General features: G+C 42.2%; 1 protein-coding gene and 1 long non-coding RNA gene across 4 annotated transcripts in view; one reads left to right on the forward strand and one right to left on the reverse strand.

Annotated features, from left to right (window-relative positions):
- The window catches only part of btbd7 (BTB (POZ) domain containing 7), a 123,216-nt gene that overhangs the window by 37,407 nt on the left and 60,042 nt on the right, over positions 1-25,767 (reverse strand). For all 3 annotated transcript variants that reach the window (XM_029733369.1, XM_029733370.1, XM_029733371.1), the window contains 2 exons: positions 17,573-17,797; positions 10,462-11,595 (listed from right to left, as the gene is read on the reverse strand). In XM_029733369.1, the coding sequence (XP_029589229.1) occupies positions 10,462-11,595; positions 17,573-17,654 (1,216 nt within the window). In that variant the 5' untranslated portion in view covers positions 17,655-17,797. The remainder of the gene's footprint in view (positions 1-10,461; positions 11,596-17,572; positions 17,798-25,767) is intronic.
- Positions 22,455-22,804, forward strand: LOC115174642 (uncharacterized). The gene is made up of 2 exons (XR_003871815.1): positions 22,455-22,492; positions 22,618-22,804. It is a non-coding gene; the product is annotated as an uncharacterized LOC115174642 (long non-coding RNA).

Here is a 25,767-nt window from a genome sequence, read left to right on the forward strand (position 1 = left end):
TTTTAGTAGGGGTTTCTTTGCAGCAATTTGACCATGAAGGCCTGATTCACACAGTCTCCTCTGAACTGTTGATGTTGAGATGTGTCTGTTATTTGAAATCCGTGAAGCATTTATTTGGGCTGCAATCTGAGGTGCAGTTAACTCTAATGAACTTGTACTGTGCAGCTGAGGTTTCTCTGGGCCTTTCTTTCCTGTAGCGGTCCCCATGAGAGCCACTTTCATCATAGCGCTTGATGGTTTTTGCGACTGCACTTGAAGAAACTTTCAAAGTTCTTGGAATTTTCTGTATTGATTTCCCTTCATGTCTTAAAGTAATGATGGACTAACGTTTCTCTTTGCTTATTTGAGCTGTTCTTGGCCACGTGGGAAACAATAATGCAGGCACTAGGGATGGGGTGTGAGCATGCGGGTCTGGGCAGATGAGATGTAGTCATTGTTTGTGTGCGTCTAAGTTGTTGTTGGTATGCATACTTTGTATCTGGAGTGGGAAAAATACCAAAATATTATAAAACAAATAATTTCTGCTCGGCATCAGACTAATGTTGTGCTTCAGTTGCACTTCTCCACTTGGATGAGAATTCATAAACAGGCATTCTAACAGCAAACAGCGATCTGATGTGTAGCTACTTTTCTTGGTGTAGGCAAGAACCATTCTCTGGTACAATGCAAGATTAACTTTAAGCAAAACATAAGGAAATGTAGCTGGCTACATTCTATGATAAATATTAGAAATATGATAGCCATGCATCATTTTTTGCAAAAAATACCTTGCTTTTTCATTGTAAGCTCATTTACCTGTGGCTGCCAGCCAAATAGTATTGCACTTCTGGTGTCATCTGGTGAAAATGAAGCTATTTTCTGCCAAATGTGTTGCACTAATGTGAAGGAAAATTATAGTTGCATGCCCCTGATCACTCTACTGAAGCAAAAAAAAATAAAAAAAACAATGTTTACCTTCAATATAACAGGTGAAATGGTTTTTAAAAAAACGCAGATTTCTTGAAGGTCTGCGGCTTGAAAATGCAGATTTCTGAACTCTAAACGTGACTCCTGTTGTACTCAATTCACAGTACAGGACTACAGTACGGTACCATGCAGTCAAGTTTAACAGGTGAACTGAAAAGATTGTTGAGGGGCTCCTGAGTGGCGCAGCGGTCTAAGGCACCGCATCTCAGTGCTAGAGGCGTCACTACAGACCCTGGTTCGATTCCAGGCTGTATCAGAACTGCTGTGATTGGGAATCCCACAGGGTGGCTCACAATTGCCCCAGGGTCGTCCGGGTTATGGTTTGGCCATGGTAGGCCATCATTGTAAATTAGAATTTGTTCTGAACTGCCTAGTTAAATAAAGGTTCAAAATAATAATAATAATATTGACGTATGTATACAACTACTGTAAGTAGCCTACTGTAATAAATAAAATGCTACAGAATTTGCAGGCAGTCCAGCATTATGTTGGGGGAAAAGTAAATGTAAAACATTGTTGAATTCAAATACTCTGCTGGCAGGTCCACAACAATTAGCCATTGTTTTTTCTTTCAGAAAGTCACAGTCCTTTGTCACATACAGCATCGGTTAATGCAACATCTCCAAAAACATAACATTTTTATTATAGAAACTAAATTCCAAAAGTTCGAAATTATACAGCAAATAAAGGGCGTTATTGTCTCCATAAAAGGTGAACGGAGGGCGTTTCCCAGGAGTTATAATGCTTGTTCACGCACATACCGTTTTTTGGACAGGTTGGATTTATAATGGGAAACATGCATATGTATTGTGTATGCCAAGTTAATAAAGCTCAATATTTTTATAAGAACCTATTCTTTTCAGAAATGGCACCCCAGATATTTGGTGTGGAACTTACACAACAGTTATTTATAAATGATGACCCTGATGCCCCATGTCTGATAAGTCTCCTGATTAGACAGGAAGGACGACATCCAGACCTCGAGGCCCACATTTCTGAAAGGGGGAATCTATTAAAAATGGCTTCCACTAAACTGTGTGCAAAATATGCAATGGCATATTTATTACAGGCAGATAGGATATCCATTTTCAGCACTGCTAATGTCCTCTAAACAAACCAAACTTCTAGTCTCTTTACATTGCTCCTTCTTTACAGTGAGCATGTGTGAAAACAAGTGAACGTTTGATGGTCAAATAATGGATGTGCCTACACAACTATAAGATATCGATTAGCATTGTCATAACAAAATCAGAGCTTTCCAACTAAGATGAGACGAGAGAAGAGGCAACATTTAAAGCAACCCAAATCTCCCACTTTCTCCAATAATGGTGCGAAATGGGTGGTGAGTGGTTTGTGTGACAGACGGATGAGAGAATCCTCCCTCCAGGGCCAGACTTGCCCCCGTTTTACAACAGGGTATCTCCTTGCCAGAACATCAGGTTCTGGCGAGGAGGCTGACATTGGCGCCGTCGTGTATTGAACAAGTGTAATAATGATTCCCCTCGTTGTGCTGAGTGAATTGGAGGCCGACTACCCCCGGTTTGTAGAAACTGGGCTTGGGCTCCGCAGACACATTAATTATCCCTGCCCATCTAACTGCGTGCAAGGCGCCACACCGGTGTTAAAGTTACGCAGTGGTTCCATTTGTCAGAGGTCACAACTTCCATTTTGTCCGGGAGGCTTTCAGCATGCAGGTGCTAAATCATTCTTCTTAGTGTGTGTGTCTGCATGATTTTTTTTTGTTGCATTTGTTTGTGTGCTCGCATGTGTGTAACCACAACTGGATTGTGTAGGCAGTGAGACAGAGATGGAAGTTCTTACATAATGACGATTATAATTGAACACCGAAGTCCATCCAGTAGTAAAAAAAACCGTGCGATACCTTTATTTTATCTGATACTTCCTCAAGAGTGACTTTGTCTTTCATGTCACAGTCTGCTCTGGCTTCAGCATGGACAGTTCCTAATAATCTACAACAAACTTGGAATTAAAATGTCCCACCTTAATTAAGGGCAATTAACAGAGATGACAGTAGTAATCCTAAGACTTAGCATACAGTATTAAGTCTTCATGGGCCATCTATCATTCTTCAGGAAAGGCTTCTTCTCTTCCTGAGTACCTGTTGATAGAAATACAGAGCTCTCCCTCGGCTCGACGCACGTTCTCCAATTGAGCTAATCTGTAAAGCACCAAGCATTCACCGTTCAGTGTACATACTCTCACTGACTTCTTCCCTAGCTTCTGTGAGATCCCACCTGTCTCTCGAGACCCGCTCTCAGTTAATCTGACTCGTAAATGCTTAACGCTGGGCAATTCAGTGATAGACTGGCGCTGCCGCCAGAGCGGGGGCCATCGATCGAGCCTTATCCAAACTGACCAGATCGCTGAGCGTGAGTTCATCTCACACGCTGAGGGGTGCGGGGGGAGAACTCGCCGATTTAGATCCATGACTCATTCCAACATGGATGGCCAGGGGTGATTATCCATCTGCTAAGAGGAGTCGACGTACTGGTGTGCTTCGTTCAAAAAAGTTCTGCTCCCTTTAGAGATGAACCTGTGAAGTGGTTCCCAGATACGATTGGGCCTTTGCTCGAACAGTCTTTTGGAGATAGTTCACCACTGTAGCCCATCTGTGTTGCTTTGTTCATTTCGCTTCATCGGTACTGTATTATAGGTACTGTATTATATATTTTTTGAAGCAACAGTTTCAGTAGTGTCACCATCCGATCTTATCCATATGGACAGCTTTCTGGGTGATAGCCATGAAAAATAACTTTGATGTTGCGTTAGGTGATTTTGTCATACTTTGCTGGCTTCCAATCGCCAGTGCCCAATTAACATTTTACAAGTCTAGCGTCGTCAACATTGAGAAATCGTGGACTGACCAGACCTCCTCCACGCAGTGCTTTCCAGGACAGCTGGGAAACCAATGAAGCAGTTTAGATATAGCAGTGAACTACTAGTTTTACATGAGTTGTGTTATACTCAAAGCATCAATTCATTCATACCTTAGTACCTATTGCCTTTCATAGCATTCTCACAGGTGGTGTAGTCATTAACACATGTAACACATTTGGATATGTTGTAAATCAGATAGTCATGGTTAACATGCAAACTGCTAGTAACAAGTCATGGAATTGGGTGTATTTGAAATGTCACACAGATTTTTGGGGAGGGCTTAATACTGTAGGTCCGCTTACCCTACATCTTTGACTATGACGATTAGCCTACGACATGAGCAATTTGTTTACGTGCATTTCTTTGTAACCATGTGCAGCACATTTACCCAGGTGATATGAAAGTGCAGTTTGGGAGCTGCCTAATGTTCCTCATGAAGCTACACCAGGGTTTTGCTTTGTCAATTGAATGAGCCACCACTAAATCGAAAGCTCTTTATGACAACTAAGGCTGACCCTGGAGAGCAAACACTTGCGTTGAATGAGAGATTAAATGTCATTTGAAGTTACTGTAAGAGCTTGATAACGGTTTTGAAGTGAAACGGTAGTGTGCAGTCAGCTACTATAAACTAACATCAAAGAAAAGCCATTCACGGTGACTATTCCTTTGTACATCAGTCACAAACAACCGCATATAGAGGTTTTGGTTCAGGGAGAAATGTCCAGTGAGACATCTCTCTATAGAGACTCCAGATTCTAGTGAAAGGATGAAACTGAATGAGATGCTGCAAAACAGCATTGAGATGTAGCCGACAGCATGCAGAGCGCAAGACAATGAGACAGACAGTGAGGTACTCAATGAGGCAGCAATGAGACCCAGTATGACAGCGGCTGAGTGAGACGGTGGCTCCGCGGGTTATGTCTGTCTGAGTCCCTTTCTCACTCAGCGTCTAATTGCCCAGATTCTACCTCTGTGAGATGCCAATGAGACGATGAGTGAAAGGCGCAACAAAATGAGACACCTGGAGTCAGAAACAAAATTGGAATAGAAAGACACTGAATTAGCACACTATTGAGACAGTGTGATGGGTGAGTGGCTGAGACAAAGCAGCTGGCTGTGGCAGCAGGCTGGGTTGAAAGCACTTCATCTATAGCCGAGGGTGGGCTGCTTTGGTCCCAGCAAAAACCTAACAACCTGTTACCTGAGGAGACATATCCAACAGCAAAGATTAAGAGAGGTCTTAATATTCACATCTAGATCACACACACTCATTTGTGACCGTGTGTGATGGAGATGTGAATATGGGGGGATTTCAAGGGTGATAAGTATAAAGACAGAGCTTGAAACACAAGTTCCAATCAGAACAGAATTGATCATAGGGCTGGGTGATGTAGCCAAAATATCATATCACAATATTTACATTTTTGACTGTATTTTATGTTTTTGAATAATAAAAGTTAAAGATTTGCTTTATGGGTAGTGCGTGACCCAAGGGTAGCAACACATACACTATATACACAAAAGTATATGGACACCACTTCAAATGAGTGGATTTGGCTATTTTAGCTACACCCGTTTTTGACAGGTGTATAAAATTGAGCACACAGCCATGAAATCTCCACAGACAAACATTGGCAGTAGTAGAATGCCCTTACTGAAGAACTCAGACTTTTAACGTGGCACAGTCACATGATGCCACCAAATTTTGGCCCTCCTACAGCTGCCCCGGTCAAATGTAAGTGCTGTTATTGTGAAGTGGAAACATCTTGGAGCAACAACGGCTCAGCCGCAAAGTGGTAGGCCACATAAGCTCACAGAACGGGACCGGCGAGTACTGAAGCGCGTAAAAATCGTCTATCCTCGATTGCAACACTCACTACAGAGTTCCAAACTGCAGGAAGCAAAATCAGCACAAGAACTGTTCGTCGGGAGCATCATGAAATGGGTTTCCATGTCGGAGCAGCCTAAGACTACCATGTGCACTCCCAAGCGTCAGCTGAAGTGGTGTAAAGCTCGTTGCTATTGGACTCTGGAGCAGTGGAAACGTGTTCTCTGGAGTGATGACTCACACCTCACCATCTGGCAGTCCGACAGACAAATCTGGGTTTGGTGGATGTCAGGAGAACGCTACCTGCCCCAATGCATAGTGCCAACTGTAAAGTTAGGTGGAGGAGGAATAATGGCCTGGGGCTGTTTTTCATGGTTCTGCCTAGGCCCCTTAGTTCCAGTGAAGGGAAATCTTAACGCATACAATGACATTCTAGACGATTCTGTGCTCCCAACTTTATGGCAACAGTTTGGGGAAGGCCCTTTCCTGTTTCAACATGACAATGCCCCCGTGCACAAAGAGAGATCCATACAGAAATGATTTGTCGAGATCAGTGTGGAAGAACTTGACTGGCCTGCACAGATCAGCGGGGGGGGGGTGCACCTCCATATTAATGCCCATGATTATGAGATAATGTGAGGTGTCCACAAAACATTCTGATTGTTGTATAGTGTTCAATTGAACCAAAAACTATTATCAGCAATTTCTGCATTTCCTGGACTATTGAGATCATTTCCACACTGCCACGTAGGGCTGCACGATATGGGCAAACATTCTAGGCCTCATCTTTAACCAAATGTTGCAATTTTAATTTGACTTGCGATTTAGAGCAAAACACTTAGGTGAACTGAAAAATAATGAATTCTATAGTTAGAATATAATAGCGAGCACTTTGCATAGTGTGGTTTGAAATGACAATGAATGAAAATGACAGGGAGGAGTTATTGTGGCAGGGTACGAACCAAAGTGTTGATAAGTGTTTCCTGGGGGGACCCTACACATTTACATTTTAGTAATTTAGCTGACGCTCCGGAGCGTCAACCTTTGGCTACATTGAATGCTCACATAGCTACTTCATGTAGCTAACATATTCATGCTTTGCGTATTCCTCTTTGATTTAGAAGACACTGTTGCACACACATGCTGATTTAGGTCTACACCATCACTTGTATTATCAGGCTGAATAGCTAGTTACATTTGCTCTGACTCAGTACATTTATTAGCTAGCTACCTAGCCAGCTAACTAGCGATTAGTGGCTAACAAAATTTTGGCCCAACTTGCTAAGAAAAGATAAATCTGTTTGCAGATGTAAGAAACACAAACTAATAGAAGCAAACCGCTTGTGCTACATTGGCCATGCAGACTGAACGCAAGTGTCTTGTGGTCAAGCAACAACAAATGCACTCCTTGAGTGACAGGGGGCGGGGCTAGATCTGTGTGGAACGCAGCATAGAGAGAGAGAAAGAGCGGAGAGAAATGACCTTAGTAGCAAAGTAAACTGTAAAAATTGACATTATACACAGCATATGACATTTAACAAAACAAACATTCAAATACCGTCATAAAAGGTAAATTAGAAACTGGGTGGTTCGAGCCCTGAATGCTGATTAGCTGACAGCCGTGGTATATCAAACCGTATACCACAGGTAGGACAAAAGTTATTTTTACTGCTCTAATTACATTGGTAGCCAGTTTATAATAGCAATAAGGCACCTTGGGGGTTTGTGGTATATGACCAATATACCACAGCTAAGGGCTGTATCCAGGCACTCCGCGTTGCGACGGCAATAAGAACAGCCCTTAGCCATGGTATATTTGCCATATACCACACCCCCTCGGGCCTTATTGCTTAAGTAAAAACCCAAACCAGCCTGTGCATTAATACCGGTATATCGTAAAATACGGTGTACCACCCAGCCTTAATTGATCATAGCATGAGTCTATCCAACCGTTTTTTTCTAGACTCAACTAGAAGGCCTGTTTGATAACACCCTAGCTGCGAGGCATGCAAGACAAGACATTGCGAGATACAGATTACCAAGACATAGGCGCACGACTCTGCCTGCTCCCACCGCTCCCTCTTATGCTGGCTCAGTCTTCGGTCTGTTGCGTGTGGAATATCCTAGCCTTTTCATTGAATAGGGCTCCAGAGTGGCGCAGCGGTCTAAGGCGCTGCATCTGTCATTGGCTGTCATTGTAAATAACAACTTGTTCTTAACTAACTTGCTTAGTTAAATAAAGGTTAAATACATTTAAAAAATGATAGGCCCTGCTTTACTGAAGTTGTGAGACACTGCAAGCCATTAGATAGGCCTAGTGCACAGTTCTGACTGTGTGCCTGGTGGTAGATCTGCCTATACTGTGCCCCTTTCGCCTCTCTCTGTCCTTTGATAGCTTAGACGCAAGTGTTTGTGTTCTTGGAAGTATGGCAACTAAGTCTCCTCTGTTCCAAAAATACTGAATGGGAAAATAGTAGGAGACGACGTGCAAGGAATTCATTATTTTGAAGTCGACTCTCTACGACTATGTCATTGTTGTCAACAGTTGTAAAAATGGCAGAGAAAGGCAAGGACACCAGCGAAGTCCTGTATGGTAATGCTTTAAGTTAAGAATGAAATGCTAACTTTGGGAGGTGGAATTGAGGTACAGTAATGGTAGAACGGGTACAGTGCTGAACCCTCTGAAAGGGAAGCACTGAGACACAAACCGTTGCTGGCAGCAGCGTTGTGAATTCACAATGCAGCTGGAAAATTGTCAGTTTGTCACATCCCTAACATTCCTGAAAACGTTTGAAACCCTACCTCTTCAAAGAGTATCTTAAATAAGACATCTCAGTCCCCCTCCCCCCAAAAAATAACTGCAAGTCTTTTTCTATACTAGCAGACTTTGCTGATAACTTCTTTATTGAGGAAAATGTACTACAACTTTGTGGATTGTCTCACCTCGTAATCTTAAAGCTGGAATCCCTGATTTAACAATAAAGCGGTCACCCCACCTGTGTTTTGGTAAAATGCTGAGGATGGGCCTGGAGAAAAGTAACCACTCAAATTCAAAGTGAGAGCTATGCAAGGACTGACCATCAATGATATCAACATTATAGTATTAACCATGTTTTGAGGCTATAGCTACACTTTTTGTTTAAATTTACTTTGTTTACAAACATTGGAGTATAACAAACATATCTTGGGTTGTGACTGCGTACAGCAAGTGAGGCATTTAAATTGTAGTCTTCAATAATCAATGGGTAGCCTATATAGCATTAATTTATAGGTCCAAAAATGGATGTAGCAACTAAGGATTCTAGCTTTAAGGTGAATGCACCAACGAAGTCGCTCTGGACAATAGCATCTACTAAATTACTAAAATGTAAATGTATAATTAACTCTTTTGTGGAGGGACAAATACCACAATCCTCTTGACGTCTTGTTTTGCACCCATAACTCTGCCCTGTCATCCACCTTCCTTAAACACAACTATGTGTACTATGACACATTAAAACGTTCCATTGAGAAAGTGAAAAACTGAAGTAATCCATAAATTCATGTAATGACAAATGATTGCTTTGCCTAGCCTTGCTGTCACTAGCAGAATGGGATGTTTCGAATTGAAAACCAAAAGCTAGAGGAGAAAACATCAGAAAAGCTTACAGGGCACCACCCGATCGATATCCATTACCTATCGATGCTGACGGGGAGGCTTGAAAGGTGGGCGGACACAGGCAAACTGAATCCTTACATGGAGATCGGCAGTGATTGTACTGTGACCTGAAAGCAACACTTATTTTTTATGCTTTCTAGGGAAACGTTTCATTGTCTACCTCAAAATGTCAGGGACAGCATGTCTGTGCTGGTCTTGGTGGATTCCGTAAATAAACAACAAAAATAAAATCCATCAATAAAGTGAAATGAGTTAAATCAAACCTGCACTGGATTAAGCATCATTCATGTTGGCAAGGTTTTTGTTTTACCTTTATTTAACTAGGCAAGTCAGTTAAGAACAAATTCAGATTTTCAATGACGGCCTAGGAACAGTGGGTTAACTGCCTTGTTCAGGGGCAAAACGACAGATTTTTACCTTGTCAGCTTGGGGATTGGATCTTGCAACCTTTCGGTTACTAGTCCAACGCTCTAACCCCTAGGCTACCCTGCCACCGGAGGAGGTTCACATAACTATAAATCCTCCTCCCTGACTAATCAATTCTCGTAAGGCACATCTCTCATATCAAATGATATGCCTTATTCAGAAATCACAATGCTTAGCCTAAGTGTTTACTTCCAATGCCCAAAAGGTGTGTGTGTGTGTGTCAGTCTATACCTAGATTTATTTCCAAGTGGGTCATAAACACAAAGCTACATCACGATTGATTGAAACCCAAACTCTTTAAGGAGATGTCCATCAAGCCTGTACAATTTGTCTGACCATTGAGGCCATTAAAAAAAAAAACATAGGCAACAACAACGTCCACTGAGATTGCAACGTCGAGACATGTTGAAACTCTGCACTCCCTCCTCCCTAAAGAAGAGTTGGATCTCAACTGGTTCCAAAAGGAGCCACAATGGAAGGAAAGTGCTAACATCTGACTTAAGAGCTACAAGGAATTCCTTTACTACATTAATCACTGCATGGAGTGCTACAACAGCCGCTCCTTTCCCAGTTCTCAGCCCCCCAATCCTCCCTCTAAAAAAAGCGTGTGAATTCATTAGGTAAACAAAAGGTGAGGTGAGCGAACAGGAAACATAGGGGAGCAAATCAGGGCTCCGAGACTCACCTTGGGCCAGCATGCTGAACTCCAAGAAGAGGGCAATGTGGTAGAGCTCCATTGCCTCCTCAGCACGACTGGCAACTCCCCTGCCTCCGGCCACCAGGGCCTGCACCTCCCCCAGACTCCCCACCGAGGGGCTTCCCCTCAACACCAGTGCTAGCTCCACAGCGTCTGTGTACATGCAGTGCAAGATGACACGGGCATATTTCTTGGGGATGATGGACTCATCCAGGATGATGCGCGTGGGCGTCTGCAGAGCGCGCTCTGTGATCTCCTCGCCGGTGCGGATGCGCCGCTGCAGGAGGTTCCGGAAGAAAGGAGAGCGGGCCGAGAGGACCGCCTTGTGGGCGCGCAGCTCTTCGTCCGCAGGTCCTTGGATGACCGGTCCCCCTCCTCCTCCAGCTGCTACCCCAACAGCTGGCCCGGCACTGAAGACCTCCACCAGCTCCGAGTCAGATGAGAAGCTGAGCAGTGAGTCGTAGAAGCACATGTGCTCGCAAAGACCATGCATGTCCTCCTCCAGCGAGCTGGGTGTGCCAAACTCTTCGCTCAGGCGCACCAGCACGTCCATATTCCGCAGCCGCGCATCCACTTCTGGGCCCAGCTCGCCCGTGTACAGGTAGTGCAGCAGTGCCGAGAACATGGCTGCGTCCATGCCCGCCGTGCCCACGTCCAGGAGCACCTCAGCACCGTAGCCTGGCGATGACGACAGCAGTGTCTTGAAGAAGGGGCAGCGGGCAGCCAGCACAGCGCGGTGCGCAGGGAAGCAGGCATCCTGGAAGATGAGGTCCACGTCCGTACAGTACTTGTGCTGGTAGAGGGCGGCCAGGTCGCGGTGCAGGCTCCGGGCCTCAGCCCGCGCCAGTCCCGCCTGCAGGTTCAGCTCCTTGAGAGCCGCTGTGCCCTCGTACTCCTCAACCAGGGCGTTTGCGTCACGCACATCCCAACCTGAGAGGAGCTCACGCATCTGTCGCACGTGGTCGGCCGAGCGGCTGGACTTGCGGCGCTTGATGAATTTCCTCCTGAGCGTGGCTAGGCCTGAGCTCTTCTTCTTCTTGTCCTGGGGCTTCTCGGGGCCGGACTCCAGGCTGTAGAGCTTCCCCTCTCCTCCATAGCCCTGGGAGCCATAGGAGGATGTCCCTGAAAGGAGACAGTAACATACAGAATCGGTGGGTGAGGAACAGAGTAGTGGTTTACGAATTAGATTTAATAATAATAAATAATGACGAGCCAACTTATAATTCATATTGGTTTTAGGGCAACTCCCTGACTGAGATACGATATCAACTTTTTAACTCAGGGTTTTATCTGGTAAAATGTTTTTTTTAAGTTTCCAACTGAAAAATAGAGAGGCCCTCTTGGGCACAGAGACAAATTTTGCCCCTTTAAAGCCAATATCCTGCTATTCTACACATTTTGCCATGGTTTATGCCGTGTTCCATCTGAGTGACTCAAACATTATAACAAAATCAATGGGGGCCCCATGCCATGACAAAAAAAACTGCTTAATTTTAATTTGCTGATTGTTAGTTCTGAGAAGACAATCTTATTTAAAAGGTCCAATTAACCATTTTTGAAATAATTTCTGGGTAACAATTAAAGCAGAAGTTTACCTAAAAACCAAAATGTCCCAAGTGATTCCATGTTTTGAAACTGTACAGAAGAAAAATAAAAACTTAACATGCAAAGGTCCCATGTTTCATGAGCTGAAATAAAACAAGTCAGAAATGTTTCATTTACATAAAAAGCATATTTAGCTCAAATTGTGGAAAAATTTGTTTACATCATTGTTAGTGAGCATGTCTCCTTTGCCACAGGTGCACCTTGTGCTGGGGACAATAAAAAGGCCACTAAAATGTGCAGTTTTTTTCACAACAATGCCACAGATGTCTCAAAGTTTGACGGAGCGTGCAATTGGCATGCTGACTGCAGGAATATCCTACAGAGCTATTGCCAGATAATTTAATGTTAATTTCTATACCATAAACCGCCTCCACGTTGTTTTAAATAATTTGGCAATATGTCCAACCGGCCTCACAACCACGCCAGCCCAGGACCTCCACATCCGGCATCTGGGTGCTGAGGAGTACTTATGTCTGTAATAAAGCCTATTTGTGGGGAAAACTCATTCTGATTGGCTGGGCCTGGCTCCCCAGGGGGTGGGCCTATGCCCTCCAAGGCCCACCCATGGCTGCGCCTCTGCCCAGTCATGTGAAATCCATAAATTAGAGCCTAATTTATTTATTTCAATTGACTGATTTCCTTCTATGAAGGGTAACTCTTTGAATTTGTTGCATTTATATTTTTGTTCAGTATAATTGGGTGTTTGCCTTCACCCCCTCTATCTCCCTGCAGTCTAGAACTGGAAAGCTGCAAAAACGGGTCACGTTACTAATGTGTACTGGTAGTTTTGCTCCATTGTCAGTCAAAGAACGATTAAGAAATCTGCAAATTGTGGATGAATTCAATTAGATTTTTTATCAAAAGTACTATTGGTTGTGAGCCAGGAAATGCGTACTTTTCCACCTAAAATGATTGCAATTATTTTATATCATTACTTCATGTGGCTGACTGCAACAGTGGAGATGGGTAACAACTCTGCATATGTGCTCTCATGGGGCAACTCTGACGTATATGGCCTTACTTGGAACTTGACGTCACAGATGTGAGTTTTATAGGAGGGGGTACCTGGCTGCACTTTATATAAGATATCTAGGGAAGGCACAAAATGTCACTGTTTTCAATTGAAAGACAGACAGATGCAGAAGGAAATATGATGAAACACTCCTACAGACAATCTATGTGTGTGTAGTAAGCACTTCATTGATGATGACTATGAAAGAGCCTAAATTCAAAAATGTATTAAACTTGATTGTTTTTCCTCACCCATCAACACACGATACCCTATAATGACAAAATGAAATAATGTATTTTTTGCAAATGTATTAAAAATGAAATACAGAAATCTAATTTCTATAAGTATTCACACCCGAGGCAATACATTGTGGAAGCACCTTCGTCAGCAATTACAGCTGTGAGTCTTTCTGGGCGAGTCTCTAAGAGCTTTCCACACCTGGATTGTGCAACATTTGCCATTATTCTTTTCAAAATTCTTCAAGCCTGGTCAAATTGGTTGTTGATCATTGCTAGACTATTTTCAGGTCTTGCAATAGATTTTCAAGCAGATTTAAGTCAAAACTGTAACTTGGCCACTCAGGAACATTCACTGTCTTCTTAGTAAGCAACTCGTGTAGATTTGGCCTTACGTAAATATTCCCATGGACTGGATCTGGTGAGGTGCCAAAATACAGAGGCGCTTTTGAGAAAGGGCAAAGCGAGTTTGCGGAGGTAAGTAGTCTAATCATTGCAGTTCGAGTTGATCTTATTGTGTTGCAGCCTAGATGCTCTACCAGTTAGCATATGTTGAGAAGACGGACAGTAATTATCACCTTACATTGTAAAATAGACAGAAGAAAAATGAAAGATGTAGGGGCATTTTAATTACTTAGGATCGGGTCTACTCGCTTTTTTTCATAATCATCAATGTCTGATTTGTTGGCAATCCATTTGCATGACAACATTTCATGCTTTTAACAACTGTATAGCCTTGCGTGACATACATGGCCCCAGAAACAACCTGGGATAAGCCTATTTGGTTGCATGTATTCTGGTCTATTGTGTATTCGTAACCCCCACTTCCCCCTGTCGATAGTGGCCATGAGTATCCTAAAAATATAATTACTTTTAGTCCCATGGTCAATTTTTTTTATTTCAGATAATAAACAAAATCGGCAGCCCTCCAGTAGTACTCTTCATCACTTGCGAATATTTCATCGTCAGACGTTTGTAGGTTGTTGTCAACAGAGCAGAGTTAGCAGTGCACAGACATCCATGACCCATTTTTGCAGCTTTCCAGTTCTAGAAAGGGAAAGAGAGAAGGCAAACTCCACCTAACTAGTTTCAATGTATGGAATCTCCTAGAGAATTTTGGATTTTAGGTCAACTTCTCCTTTAAGTACCTTATTGTGATTGTTTTACATTAAAATGGTGCTAATCACCTGTAAGGCCAGTGTCCAATTACTGCAAATTCTTAAAAAGGCATTTATCTTATCGCAATGCCAAACATGACATTTTATTAATTTGAAATACCTAGAAATTAACATTACTTTACTTTACAAACACTTTGTGGCAGCCACTATGAAAGGAAGGAATGGAAAGGTCCCCCAGCCAGGGCTCGAAATTAAGGTCGGTTCTGGGACAATAGATGCAAAATTAATACAACCACTGTACATCAAAAATGAGGCTGATGCAACAGATCAGAACGTTTATAAGTGCAACAATGCGCACACAGCAGTAGGCTACGCACGAATGTTCCAAAATGCAATTAGCAGGGGGAAAAAACATTCTCAAAAGCGCACTGCACATACCAGTTTCATGTGAAAGAGATGGGAAAAAAATTGGCTAGAAATGTATAAATGGAGAGATGTAAAGATGCAACAACTAGCATGGGTTGCTGCTGGACAAATTAAGAAAGTTTAATTGAAAATCAATAGAACACAAGATAAATGCTGGTTTCAATGGCATATGAGGAAGTGTTTATAAAATCATTTCCTCAACATTTCTATGGTCGGATTTTGTCTGGGCTACTTTCAAACAAAAACATCTAGGACTTAAACAATTTAACCATACACGTAATTGTTTAAAAATGCGGACTGCCTCCGCTCAGATTGCAAGGCACTGGCCTTTCTCTCCTCTCTTGTAACCATTTAATCTGAATGAACCATGCCTTGTGAGTCTATGTTGAAAGAATAAAAGCCTTTAGACGTTAATGTTAATTATCCTACATTATAAAAAAACAAGTATTTTAATTTGGGACGGTTCATCTTCAATTTGTGACGGTGGGAATTCCACTTCAGGACGATTCTGGGATGGTGATGAAAAGAAGTTACTCTCTCTCGAGCCCTGCCTCCCCAGGAGGTGTAAATGTATACTCACCGCCAAATGCCAATTACAGAATATTTTATGAAAAGTTCCCGAGCCAAATCGTTGCTCCTAATAAACAAAATGTGAACAACTTTGTTCTAGACACAAGTTGATCACTTTTAAATTAAGATTTGTACAATTTCAATTAAACCCCTTGTGCAAGATGTGGATCAGACTTGTATGTTAGAATATTAATATGTTTCTAAACACTTCTACATTAATATGGATGCTACCACGATTACAGATAGTGCTGAATGAGTCGTGAAAAAATATACCCCCAACAACAAAAAATCTAACCTCCCCAGCTACTGTAATGGTGAGAAGGTCAGCATATCTTGGGGGTATGACATTTGTGCATCTGTAACTTTCTCAATCATCATTACTCACAATGAATTCAGGACTATCCATAATCACGGTAGAATCCACCTTAACGTAGAAGTATTTAGAAACATATTTTATTCTTATTTAGAATATAAGTGGCTCCAAAATTACACAATACATTATTTACCGTTTATTTCTATTGCGCGCAAAATAACCTGAAACATAACCAAAACAAACAGTAAACGCATCCAACAAGTTTGTAGTCACAAGCGGGATGTAATCATTGCATGCTAGGAATATGGGCCCAAATACTAAACTGATGACAACATTAACACACAAGTGAATTTGTCCCAATACATTTGGTAAACGGTTCACCCGATATGGATGACAATACCCTCAAATTAAAGCTGACAGTCTGCAGTTAAACCTAGTCATTTCAAATCCAAATTGCTGGAGTACAGAACCAAAAACAACAACAAAATAGTAATCGTCCCGATACATTTGGAGCTCTCTGTACTTCCATTCATTTTTTCCAACTTGTACCGGAGTACCTTCAGATGAGTCTTGTGAGGAGGGTTGTGTTCATCCTAGAGTAAAACAACAGGTACATGTTTGTGAGACTCACCTTTCCATAGAGGAGTCATATTAAGGCGTCAGCATGCTTCAGTACGGCTGGCGGCTAGTCAACGTCAGCTAGGCGAACTGAACGAGTGTGCTCGCATACTCCCTTAAAAGACCTTCGCTTGAGAAACGAGAAAGTGGCAATAGTACCGTTTGTCCATTCTGAGACGCCATATACAGTATACACTTCTTCAAAATAGTTAGAATTAAAGATAAGTCAAATCTTTCATTAATTTTGATGTTTTTGCAGAGGAGACTTAAGTCGCACAATCTTAAATCTAACTAAGATGTTTGATGCAGTACTTCAATTAAAAAATGTACATGAAAATGAGTCGTCACTCATTGAATGACAAGACTTTATTGAAGAATCCCAGCTGAAAAACTCCTTACCGAAGTCCAAAACGTCACAAAATGTCTTCATAATACATGCACGAACTCTCCCAAACTCTTTTGGCTAGGAAGCATGTGGAAGCCTTTAGTGTGTAACCCAAACTGTTCGGACGCTACAGACAGAAATGGGTAGATCGTTCGTGAGTCTCATCTTTCTATCGAGTCATCTTTCTGACATAATAGTTTATAGGCAAACCGTTCGGGCGCTACAGACGATTTCGTGAGAAGACAGATTTTTGGGATATCTCATGGTCTGACATAAACCGCTGTAGCTCTGCCACCGCAGATGCTTAAGGGCAATAATCGGCAGATTGAGACGCATCCAATAAATAAAAAGATATCTCTAGCCTATAGACGGATTTTGATGGGGATTTTTATTATTATTATAATAGGAATTCCACGGGGCCAAGGAAATCTACTCTAGGGGGTTAATAAGAGCTCTTTGAAAAACGAGATTAATGCCTTGGCTTTGCCTTTTAGTAGACTTCTCTCAACCAAAAGACTGTTGATCTTTGATTGTTTTACCGAGAGTGCCGAAAAAACTAGAAAACATAGGCTACTACGCAACTTTTTTTTTTTTAATTATAAAAGTAACAACAATACATTAGCAACAATACATTAGTACCCCATTCAGTCACCTATTGTGAAGCATCATTTTTGTTCTGCTGTGAATATTCAGAGTGACCTTAGTTGTTATAAAGCCAATAGGCTACATTTTCACATTTAGTTTAGAAGTGGGTTGCATTGGATTCCTTGACTCCAGCATGAGGGTATAAGGGATATATACAATAGAAGCACTCACCTATAAATGTCTGCTGGCTCTGTGAGTTGCTACCAAATCGGGGTGAGCACGAATGGGGATAGCTGGAGGCATTGACACCCATCCTCTCCTTCTTCCACTTCCTCTTCACATAGACCGCTGGGGCCACCCTTGCAGTCTCATTCTGCCCGAGCGAAAGTGCCTCCACTCAGGGCCTGGACAGACTCAGAGCCAGGACTTCATGGAGTCTAGCTTTACCAGCCATCCCTGAGAGACACAGTAAAGAGGGACAGTTTGTTAGTTAGGGCTATCACATTGTCCAAAAATCTAAATCAAACACTAATTTGTACTCACTAATTTGCTCAGATACATTTTCAACCTCAAAATATTTAATTATGGAAATACTGGAAAACCCTCAGTAGAGTGACTAGAGCTTGTCAGTCCCCAGAATTCCAAACCAAAACTTTTCTGCTGCTGTTTGCTTGGCAAGTAGCCTAAGAGTTAAAGCCTTTCGGGGGGGGGGGGGGGGGGGGGGGGGGTAAGTATTGCAATATAAAACCATTTTTGAGCTCTTTTTCCCAAAGAGGCTATTGCTACATCCTGATATTTATGTTTCATTTTACAGTCCAATCTAGCAGTGCCAGAAACTGCCCAGGGGGTAGCCTGGCTTCAGCAGCTTTGGGAGACATCAGGGCTAAACTTCCCTCTTGCTACGTTAACAGGCGGTGCGAGGCATTTCTCTCTGGAAATTTCAACCAGATAAAACTTCTAAGCATGGACCACTCTGCAAAATGTTGGCATAGGCTACTCCATCTCCTTCACCCCGAAGTGAATTGTTTTCATTTGTGAAATCCCCTCGAGGGGAGACATAGATGGAGTTCTTGGGTTACCACCACTTGGGTTAGCACCACACTTTGTCATCACCGAGCAGGAATGGAAGCAGATGGAGAACACAATTTCATGGCTCAGACAAAATGCCAGGGTACCCTTCATGTATGTTTTGACTGATATGTGGCTTGTGTCTGGAATGCATTTTTCATAAAACATTTTTTTAAGCCTAATACTTTTTTTCAATCCAGGGAGGCATGGTTTTCAAAACACTACTGTTGGACAGTCAGAACTTGCCTCTACAATGTAGGTAAAATGCCATGTGATAGTCAGGTTAATTCCTAAAGAATTATACTAAGGCTACTTTTTCACAAATCGATTCCTAAAGTAAAGGGATTTCAGTCACATACCCTATGTTATCCACTTTTCTTCCACATTCATATAATAGCCTAACTGCTGAGAGTTTGAATGCCCTTTTAGAAATACCTATTCAATATTATGCATTACAAATAGACTAGGTATCAAATGAAATACAGGCAGTATTTTTTCTATACTATGTTCATGTATTTCAGTAAAGGAAGAAAATAAAAACATTCCAGCTGCTGATGGTTGATCGTTATATATCATTCTCCTTTCTGACTAACAGTGGAAATATTCTGAGAGAATCCTTGTCATAAAGTCATTGGGTTGGATTTTACATAAGTAGGCAACTTTCTAGACAATGAACTCTCCGAATTTGACAGTGTGGTTTTGAAGCAAGTTGCTATTACTTTAAAACTTTCACAAGAATATAAAATAATGACTGCATGCGAAAGGCATAGACTGCGCAAATTGCTGAGAGAAATTCTGGCTGGGACAAGGACTATCAATTTGAGTGACATAAGTAGAGAAGGAATAAATGAACAGGCTAGTTCTCTGACTGGTGTGGTGCGCCAAAACAGAAGCTGACAGGTTATGTAAGTGATGCAATGAGGGTGGGAGGCAGAACATTCCATTGGCTATGAGCATCAAGAGCCCTTGCCCTGCCATTGGGATGACCATAATGACTGGCAAAAGGGACACAATAGAAAATGTTTCCTCAAACAAGACAACTATGATTCAGAAAATGAGGAAGAAAGGGAGCAAAGTGGCTGTAGTTGAGGGGTCACAGCAGGAATGAGGAAACTAGAAGGGTAGCTACAAAGACAGCGCTATTCTCAGTCCAGTGCTTTCTTGATGCCTCCCTCATTTTACCTCTGTGACTGTCCCGCTTGACTCAATGCCTCACCATATTGATGCTGAGAATGTTTACATTGTTCGCTGAGTGGCTGACATACTGCTTTGCCCTCGATGGCTAAGGGAGAAGACCAATTTCGCAGGGGCAAATCCATACTTTTTTCTCTTCTTCAAAATAATTGTCAAGCAGAGGTTTTGAAATTGTGTCATTCTGAACATTATCTGCAATACCTTAATTATTCAAGTAACTATCAAAATAAAGGAAACTCTTGAGTAAATGAGGGATACAACAAATGTTCCAGACACTTATAGAATCTATGGACAGGCGCAATGAAACTGTTCTGGCGGCTCAGCGCCCTATAAGACACGTCATGTTGGTGTTTCCATTATTTTGGCAGTTACATGTAAAAGCAGGCTACACAGATAATGTACAACATTTAAAGACCTGCATCACTATACTGAGAGCTGTGTTGTTTCTAAAAAGATGTATTTGTGTGTTTTTGGAGCCTTTGTTCATGTTTTTTCAGGGCCCCCATACTACAAAACAAGGATGAGGAAGTGATTTGCTGTAAGTTTCTCAAAAAACAAGTTAAATCACAAAAACCATGTCTGGACTTGGACCAGTTGCAAAATGGACCTGGGGCTTTCCCACCCAGACCTGATATTTAATATAGAGACCCATTCCGAACAGACCCAAGGACAACTAGACCCGTTCCGTATAGACCTGGTCGGATCCAGACATGGTCCGATCCGAGTGAGGGAAGCAGCATAAAAGTCATTTAGGCTACTTTACTAAGCAGAGCTGATAAAGCACGTGCGGAAGGGCGGTGCTGCTCTAGCAGGTGGGGGAAGGGCCGTACTTTGAGAGAGTGACATGGGAAGCAGGGAGGAGGGCGGGAGGGACAGCAACCAAACAAGTTGGCTCGCGCCTTAGTAGACTTATAGCTGCCATAGCTAGGTTATTTATCATCATATATGATTACATAGTACCAGTCTTGGACTTCATCAAACCGGGAGAAGCTAATTAAGCTAGCTAACGATAGCTAGGCTAACTGAGGCTGCAGTGCATGCGCTTACTCATGCTAGTTACAAATAATAACTCCATTCAGAATATTAAGTAGCAGCTTGCCTACCTAGTTGGCTCTTGGTTGTAGTAGCCTGTCCTTCAGCTAAAATTATACATACCCGAGACCCTTGACAAATCAGATCTGACCCAGACCATTTAGAATTCTGGATCGGCTCGGGTCCTGGATCAGGTCTCAGGTCCAGGTGGATCCGTAATGACCTCTAGTCTTAGAAAACTTCTACTTCAAGTTCTTTGTCCTACAACTTGGATTTTAAACTGTGGGGACATCCGGGTACATGGCACCAGATCTTACCCATCCAAGACCACTGTGGCACTGCATTTCTTTCAGGGTGCATTTGAGGGAATTTGATATGAATAACTTATTGCCTAATTTGACTTGGAAAACAGCCCCATAGTCACAGTCCTTTTCTTTCTCCCAACCTCTTTTTTCCCCCTTCCCTCATTCTCACAATCATGAACATAGAATCGTCCAAATTACTGGTTCAACAAACAATTTGCAGGGCTGCCAGTTTTACCCAGTCACAGAGAGCAGCCTCATTTTCCTTACTTTATGCTAAGGATGAAAAACAGGAACATTCTTTCTCCTCACTTCTTCATGGGTGAGAAACATACATTTATTTAAAAAATAGGCACAACTTTGATGAAATCTCTCGAGGCAAGGACTGAACCCATGGCCAGAGGATTGTACTAGGTTGATAAACCTTTCCAATGTGTGTACATGTATTTATTTTAAGAAGCAAGAGAAAAATCTCTGACACGACAGCATGTTGAAGGTATGACAGACAAGTTCCCCGTTACCTATTAGCGCTCCAACATAAAAGAGATCTTCTCCATCCCCTATGGTCCTCACTGTTGGGGACACCATCCATGGTTTGACTCAGAGCAAAGAGTCTAGTGAAGTCTAGTAAATACCGGGCTGACTTTTTTCTGGATATTTAGTACACTGCAATCAAATATCAGGAGCATCCCGAAGCTTTTGCTCATGTGTGGATCACATTCTGAGCATGTGTATATTCATGAGTATACTTTACGCGCAGAGAGGCTACGAATGGTGCTCATTTAATGAAGTTAGATCCAAGATGAATCAGTGTCTGAAAGATCACATAATGATCACAGTATTCTACATAAGCGCCGTATATAATAACATAGTACGGGGGTCGGCAACCCGCGGCTCTTTAGCGCCGCCCTAGTGGCTCCCTGGCGCTTTTTCAAAAATATGAAAATGGAAAAAGATGGTGTGAATATATTTTTTGTTTTAATATAATTTATTATCCAATGCTGTAAAAATGTGTATAATAAATATTTAATTTCAACATTTCTGTCAACGAAGATTTACGTCATAGCCTGCGACACACGTTTCTTTCAGCTCGGCGTAGTGCCAGACAGGTGGCTGTTGCAAACAAACCGGCGGGTGTGTCATGGGCCATGGATCCCAAAGGGAAAAAGAGAAAGATAGCTGAGGAGAACAGAGGATTCCACAGTTCTTGGAACGAATCATTTGCTTTCATTGCCAATGCGGAAGGATTGCCTGCATGTTTGCTTTATAATGAGAAGTTGTCAAATAACAAAAAGAGTAACGTGGAAAGACATTTCCATTCTTCCTGACAGTTATAGGAACATGAAGAAATATGCATTTGGAGTATTATCCATCTTTGGATCAACATACCTGTGCGAGCAGATATTCTCAAACATGAACTACATAAAATCCAAATACCGCACCCGCCTCACAGATGAGAGCTTGCAGTCCTGCGTGAAGATTAAAGTTACATCTTACATGCCCGATGTTGAGAAGCTGTCCAGTGATGTCCGAAAACAGAAGTCACATTAAACGGGTAAGAACACAATCCTGTCATAGGCACATTTAGTAACAAAGTGGCTGTTTTTATAAAGTGATTTCTGATTTTTGTCAGTATATATTTGGAATGACACAAGGATATTATTGTGTTTTGTTGCTCAGGTCCGAGGATGGCTGCATTGTATTGTGCGTGTCAAAAGAGAAGAGGGTGCTGCTGCACATTTGCAGAAAACTAAAGAGAAGAGGATAATGCACAGAAATCGAACTTAAACTGTATTATTTTAATTTTATATACTTTACCTTTTCAAAAGGCTGCTGTTTTATTGCACTCTGTCTGTTGCCCAGATAAGGGGGAAAAGAGAAGAGGATTGTATCGTATTATTGAGGATTGAAAAGGACAGCATTTTATTTCCATGGGGAGGTCTGAAATTACAGGAGGTCTATTATGCACGTTGCACATTTTGTTGTTGTTTTTTCGAATCCTAAAATAAAAATGACATCAAAAATCTGATTTCTGTATTGTATTTCTATAATTTCATCAATGCAACGAAACATAATACATTAATATTATAATGGAAGTTAAACTTAAAGCACCATCGTACAGCAGACTACTCACGTGGTGCGTCATTCTCTCCAGGATGCGCTGCAGGTAAAATAAACGTTTAATCATGAATGCTCATTATGTATTTGTTGCCTACTTATCATTTTGATAGTAGGCTAATATAGTTAATACAGACACTTACAGCATGTGTTGCCTTCATTATAAGGCTTATATAAGGCTTTTAATTTTTTGCGGCTCCAGACAGATTTGTTTTTTGTTTTTTTTGGTCCAATATGGCTCTTTCAACATTTTGGGTTGCCGACCCCTGGCATAGTATAACGTTACCGTAAAACACCACCAACCCATTCAATAGTGCATGATAATTCTTCAAGTTTTAATGGTGAAACATACATGCAGCACCATTCTGCATAGTTGGCAAACCATTTGATCTCAATCAGTTTCATGGGGATATGCATTTAGATCTTCTTGAGTTATACAGTGTTGTTTAGAAGTAGCCTACAGTTTTGTTTTGAATGATGGAGCGAACGAACCTTACAGGCTGACCACACTGCTCGCATCGCAAAATAAATTTAGAAATCTATGTTATTCAATTATTGCACCCACACTGCTCGCACGTGCCAACGAGTGTCTGCGTTGCCAAGCGCTAAAATAGAAATCCGTTCTATTTCTGACGCAGATCGCGCTGCACGTCCTGCCTCTCCCATCTCCTCATTGGTTTATAGAAGCAGGTACCCATGTGCCATCTCCTCATTGGTTACACCCACGTGGGTTACTGAAAGACAAACGAGGTCAGTGGCGTTAATGCACCTAATTTATGAAAGTTGCCAATCGCAATATAAAGTCATGAGAAGAAAAGGCCTGGAAGGAAGAGATAAGACTAGAAACGATTCGGTTGACCGTTTTATGTGTGGATTAATTGGTGTAGTAGAGGACCTTGTACATTTCAGGTAAAATAACAACTCAATGTTTATATCCCAGGACAGATCAGCTAGCAACAGCAAGCTAGCTAAATAGGACAAATTAGCTAGCAAGTGCAAGCTAACTAGCTAAAGTGCCATAAATGTTTAATTATTTACAACCTGTCCCCAAATTAATATAATTGGTTCAGAATTTGTTTTGATATTTTAACCTGCGTGTCGTGATCGCGTTTGGTGTGGGAGGACAAAATAAATGTATGCACGATGGCGCACTCGCAGCCGGTTTGGGTTCCGTGTTAGAGCAAATGGCGTTAAACTGTAGCATACCATACCGGTGTATTTTGCCTAGTGGGGCACACTGTTGAGTTTTGGCCACAGTAATGTTATACTATGCTGCAACAGGCCGCCCCCAGGTGGTAAGGGAAGGCAATAACACATCTCCCACGCTGACCCTGAACATAGGGGCCCCTTTAGGGGTGCGCACTTAGTCCCCTGCTGTACTCCCTGTTCACCCACGACTGCGTGGCCACGACGATTAAATAGCCTACAGGGAGGAGGTCAGAGACCTGGGATTGTGGTGTCAGGACAACAACCTTTCCCTCAACGTGAAGAAGTCAAAGGAGCTGATCGTGGGCTACTGGAAACGGAGGGCCGAGCACGCCCCCATCCACATCAACTGGGCTATAACCGAGCAGGTTGAAAGCATCAAGTTCCTTGGCGTCCACATCACTAAGAAACTATCATGGTCCAAACACACCAAGACCGGCGTGAAGAGGGCACGACCATGCCTATTACCCCTTAGGAGAATGCAACCCTACCCATGCCAAATCTTTTCAAAAAGGTTGGAAACATTTCTGGAAATTGTCCAGTTGCTTAACTTCTCTAGGGTAGGGGGGCACTATTTTCACCTCCGGATGAAAAGCGTGCCCAAAGTAAACTGCCTGCTACTCAGGCCCAGAAGCTAGGATATGCATATAATTGGTAGAGTTGGATAGAAAACACTCAAAAGTTTCCAAAACTGTTAAAGTAATGTCTGTGAGTATAACAGAACTGATTTGGCAGGCGAAAACCTGAGAAAAATCCATCCAGGAAGTAGGATTTTTTAATTTTGTAGTTTTCTATTGAATGCCTTTACAGTATCCATTGATTTAGGACTCAAATTGCACTTCCTATGCCTTCCACTAGATGCCAACAGTCTTTAGAAATTGTTTCAGGCTTGTATTCTGAAAATTGAGGGAGTAAGACCAGTCTGAATGACTGGACCCTACAGGGTCACAGAGCTTTTTCGAAACACTCTACAAGAGAGCCAAGGAAATGGTTAGGTATGTGAAGGGTCATCAAGTTATAGCAGAAATCTACCTCACCAAGCAAAGTGAGAAGAATAAGAGCACCACATTGAAAATACCCAGCAACACCCGTTTGAGTGGTGTTGTCATCATGTTTGACAGTCTCCTGGAGGGGAAAGAGTCTCTCCAAGAAACTGTCATATCACAGTCTGCCGATATGCATTATACATTTTTTGTTTTTAATTTAACCTTTATTTAACTAGGCAAGTCAGTTAAGAACAAATTCTTATTTACAATGACGGCTTAACCCGGCCAAAACCGGACGATGCTGGGCCAATTGTGGATCCTCATGGATGATGTATTTTGGGAGCGTGGTAAGCAGCCTGAAACTCCTGAAATCTATAGCAGTAGCCATTGCACGGACTGAGGGAGACAATGCCATCCTGTCTGATGTTCAGACTCTACTTGCAGATGTAAGAGAAGAAATCCGTACTGCCCTGCCCACTTCACTGTTGCCCACTTCAAGAAGCATGAAGACTTCTGCCTG

The sequence above is a fragment of the Salmo trutta genome, chromosome 35, assembly GCF_901001165.1.
Source record: "Salmo trutta chromosome 35, fSalTru1.1, whole genome shotgun sequence".
Classification (NCBI taxonomy): Eukaryota; Metazoa; Chordata; class Actinopteri; order Salmoniformes; family Salmonidae; genus Salmo; species Salmo trutta.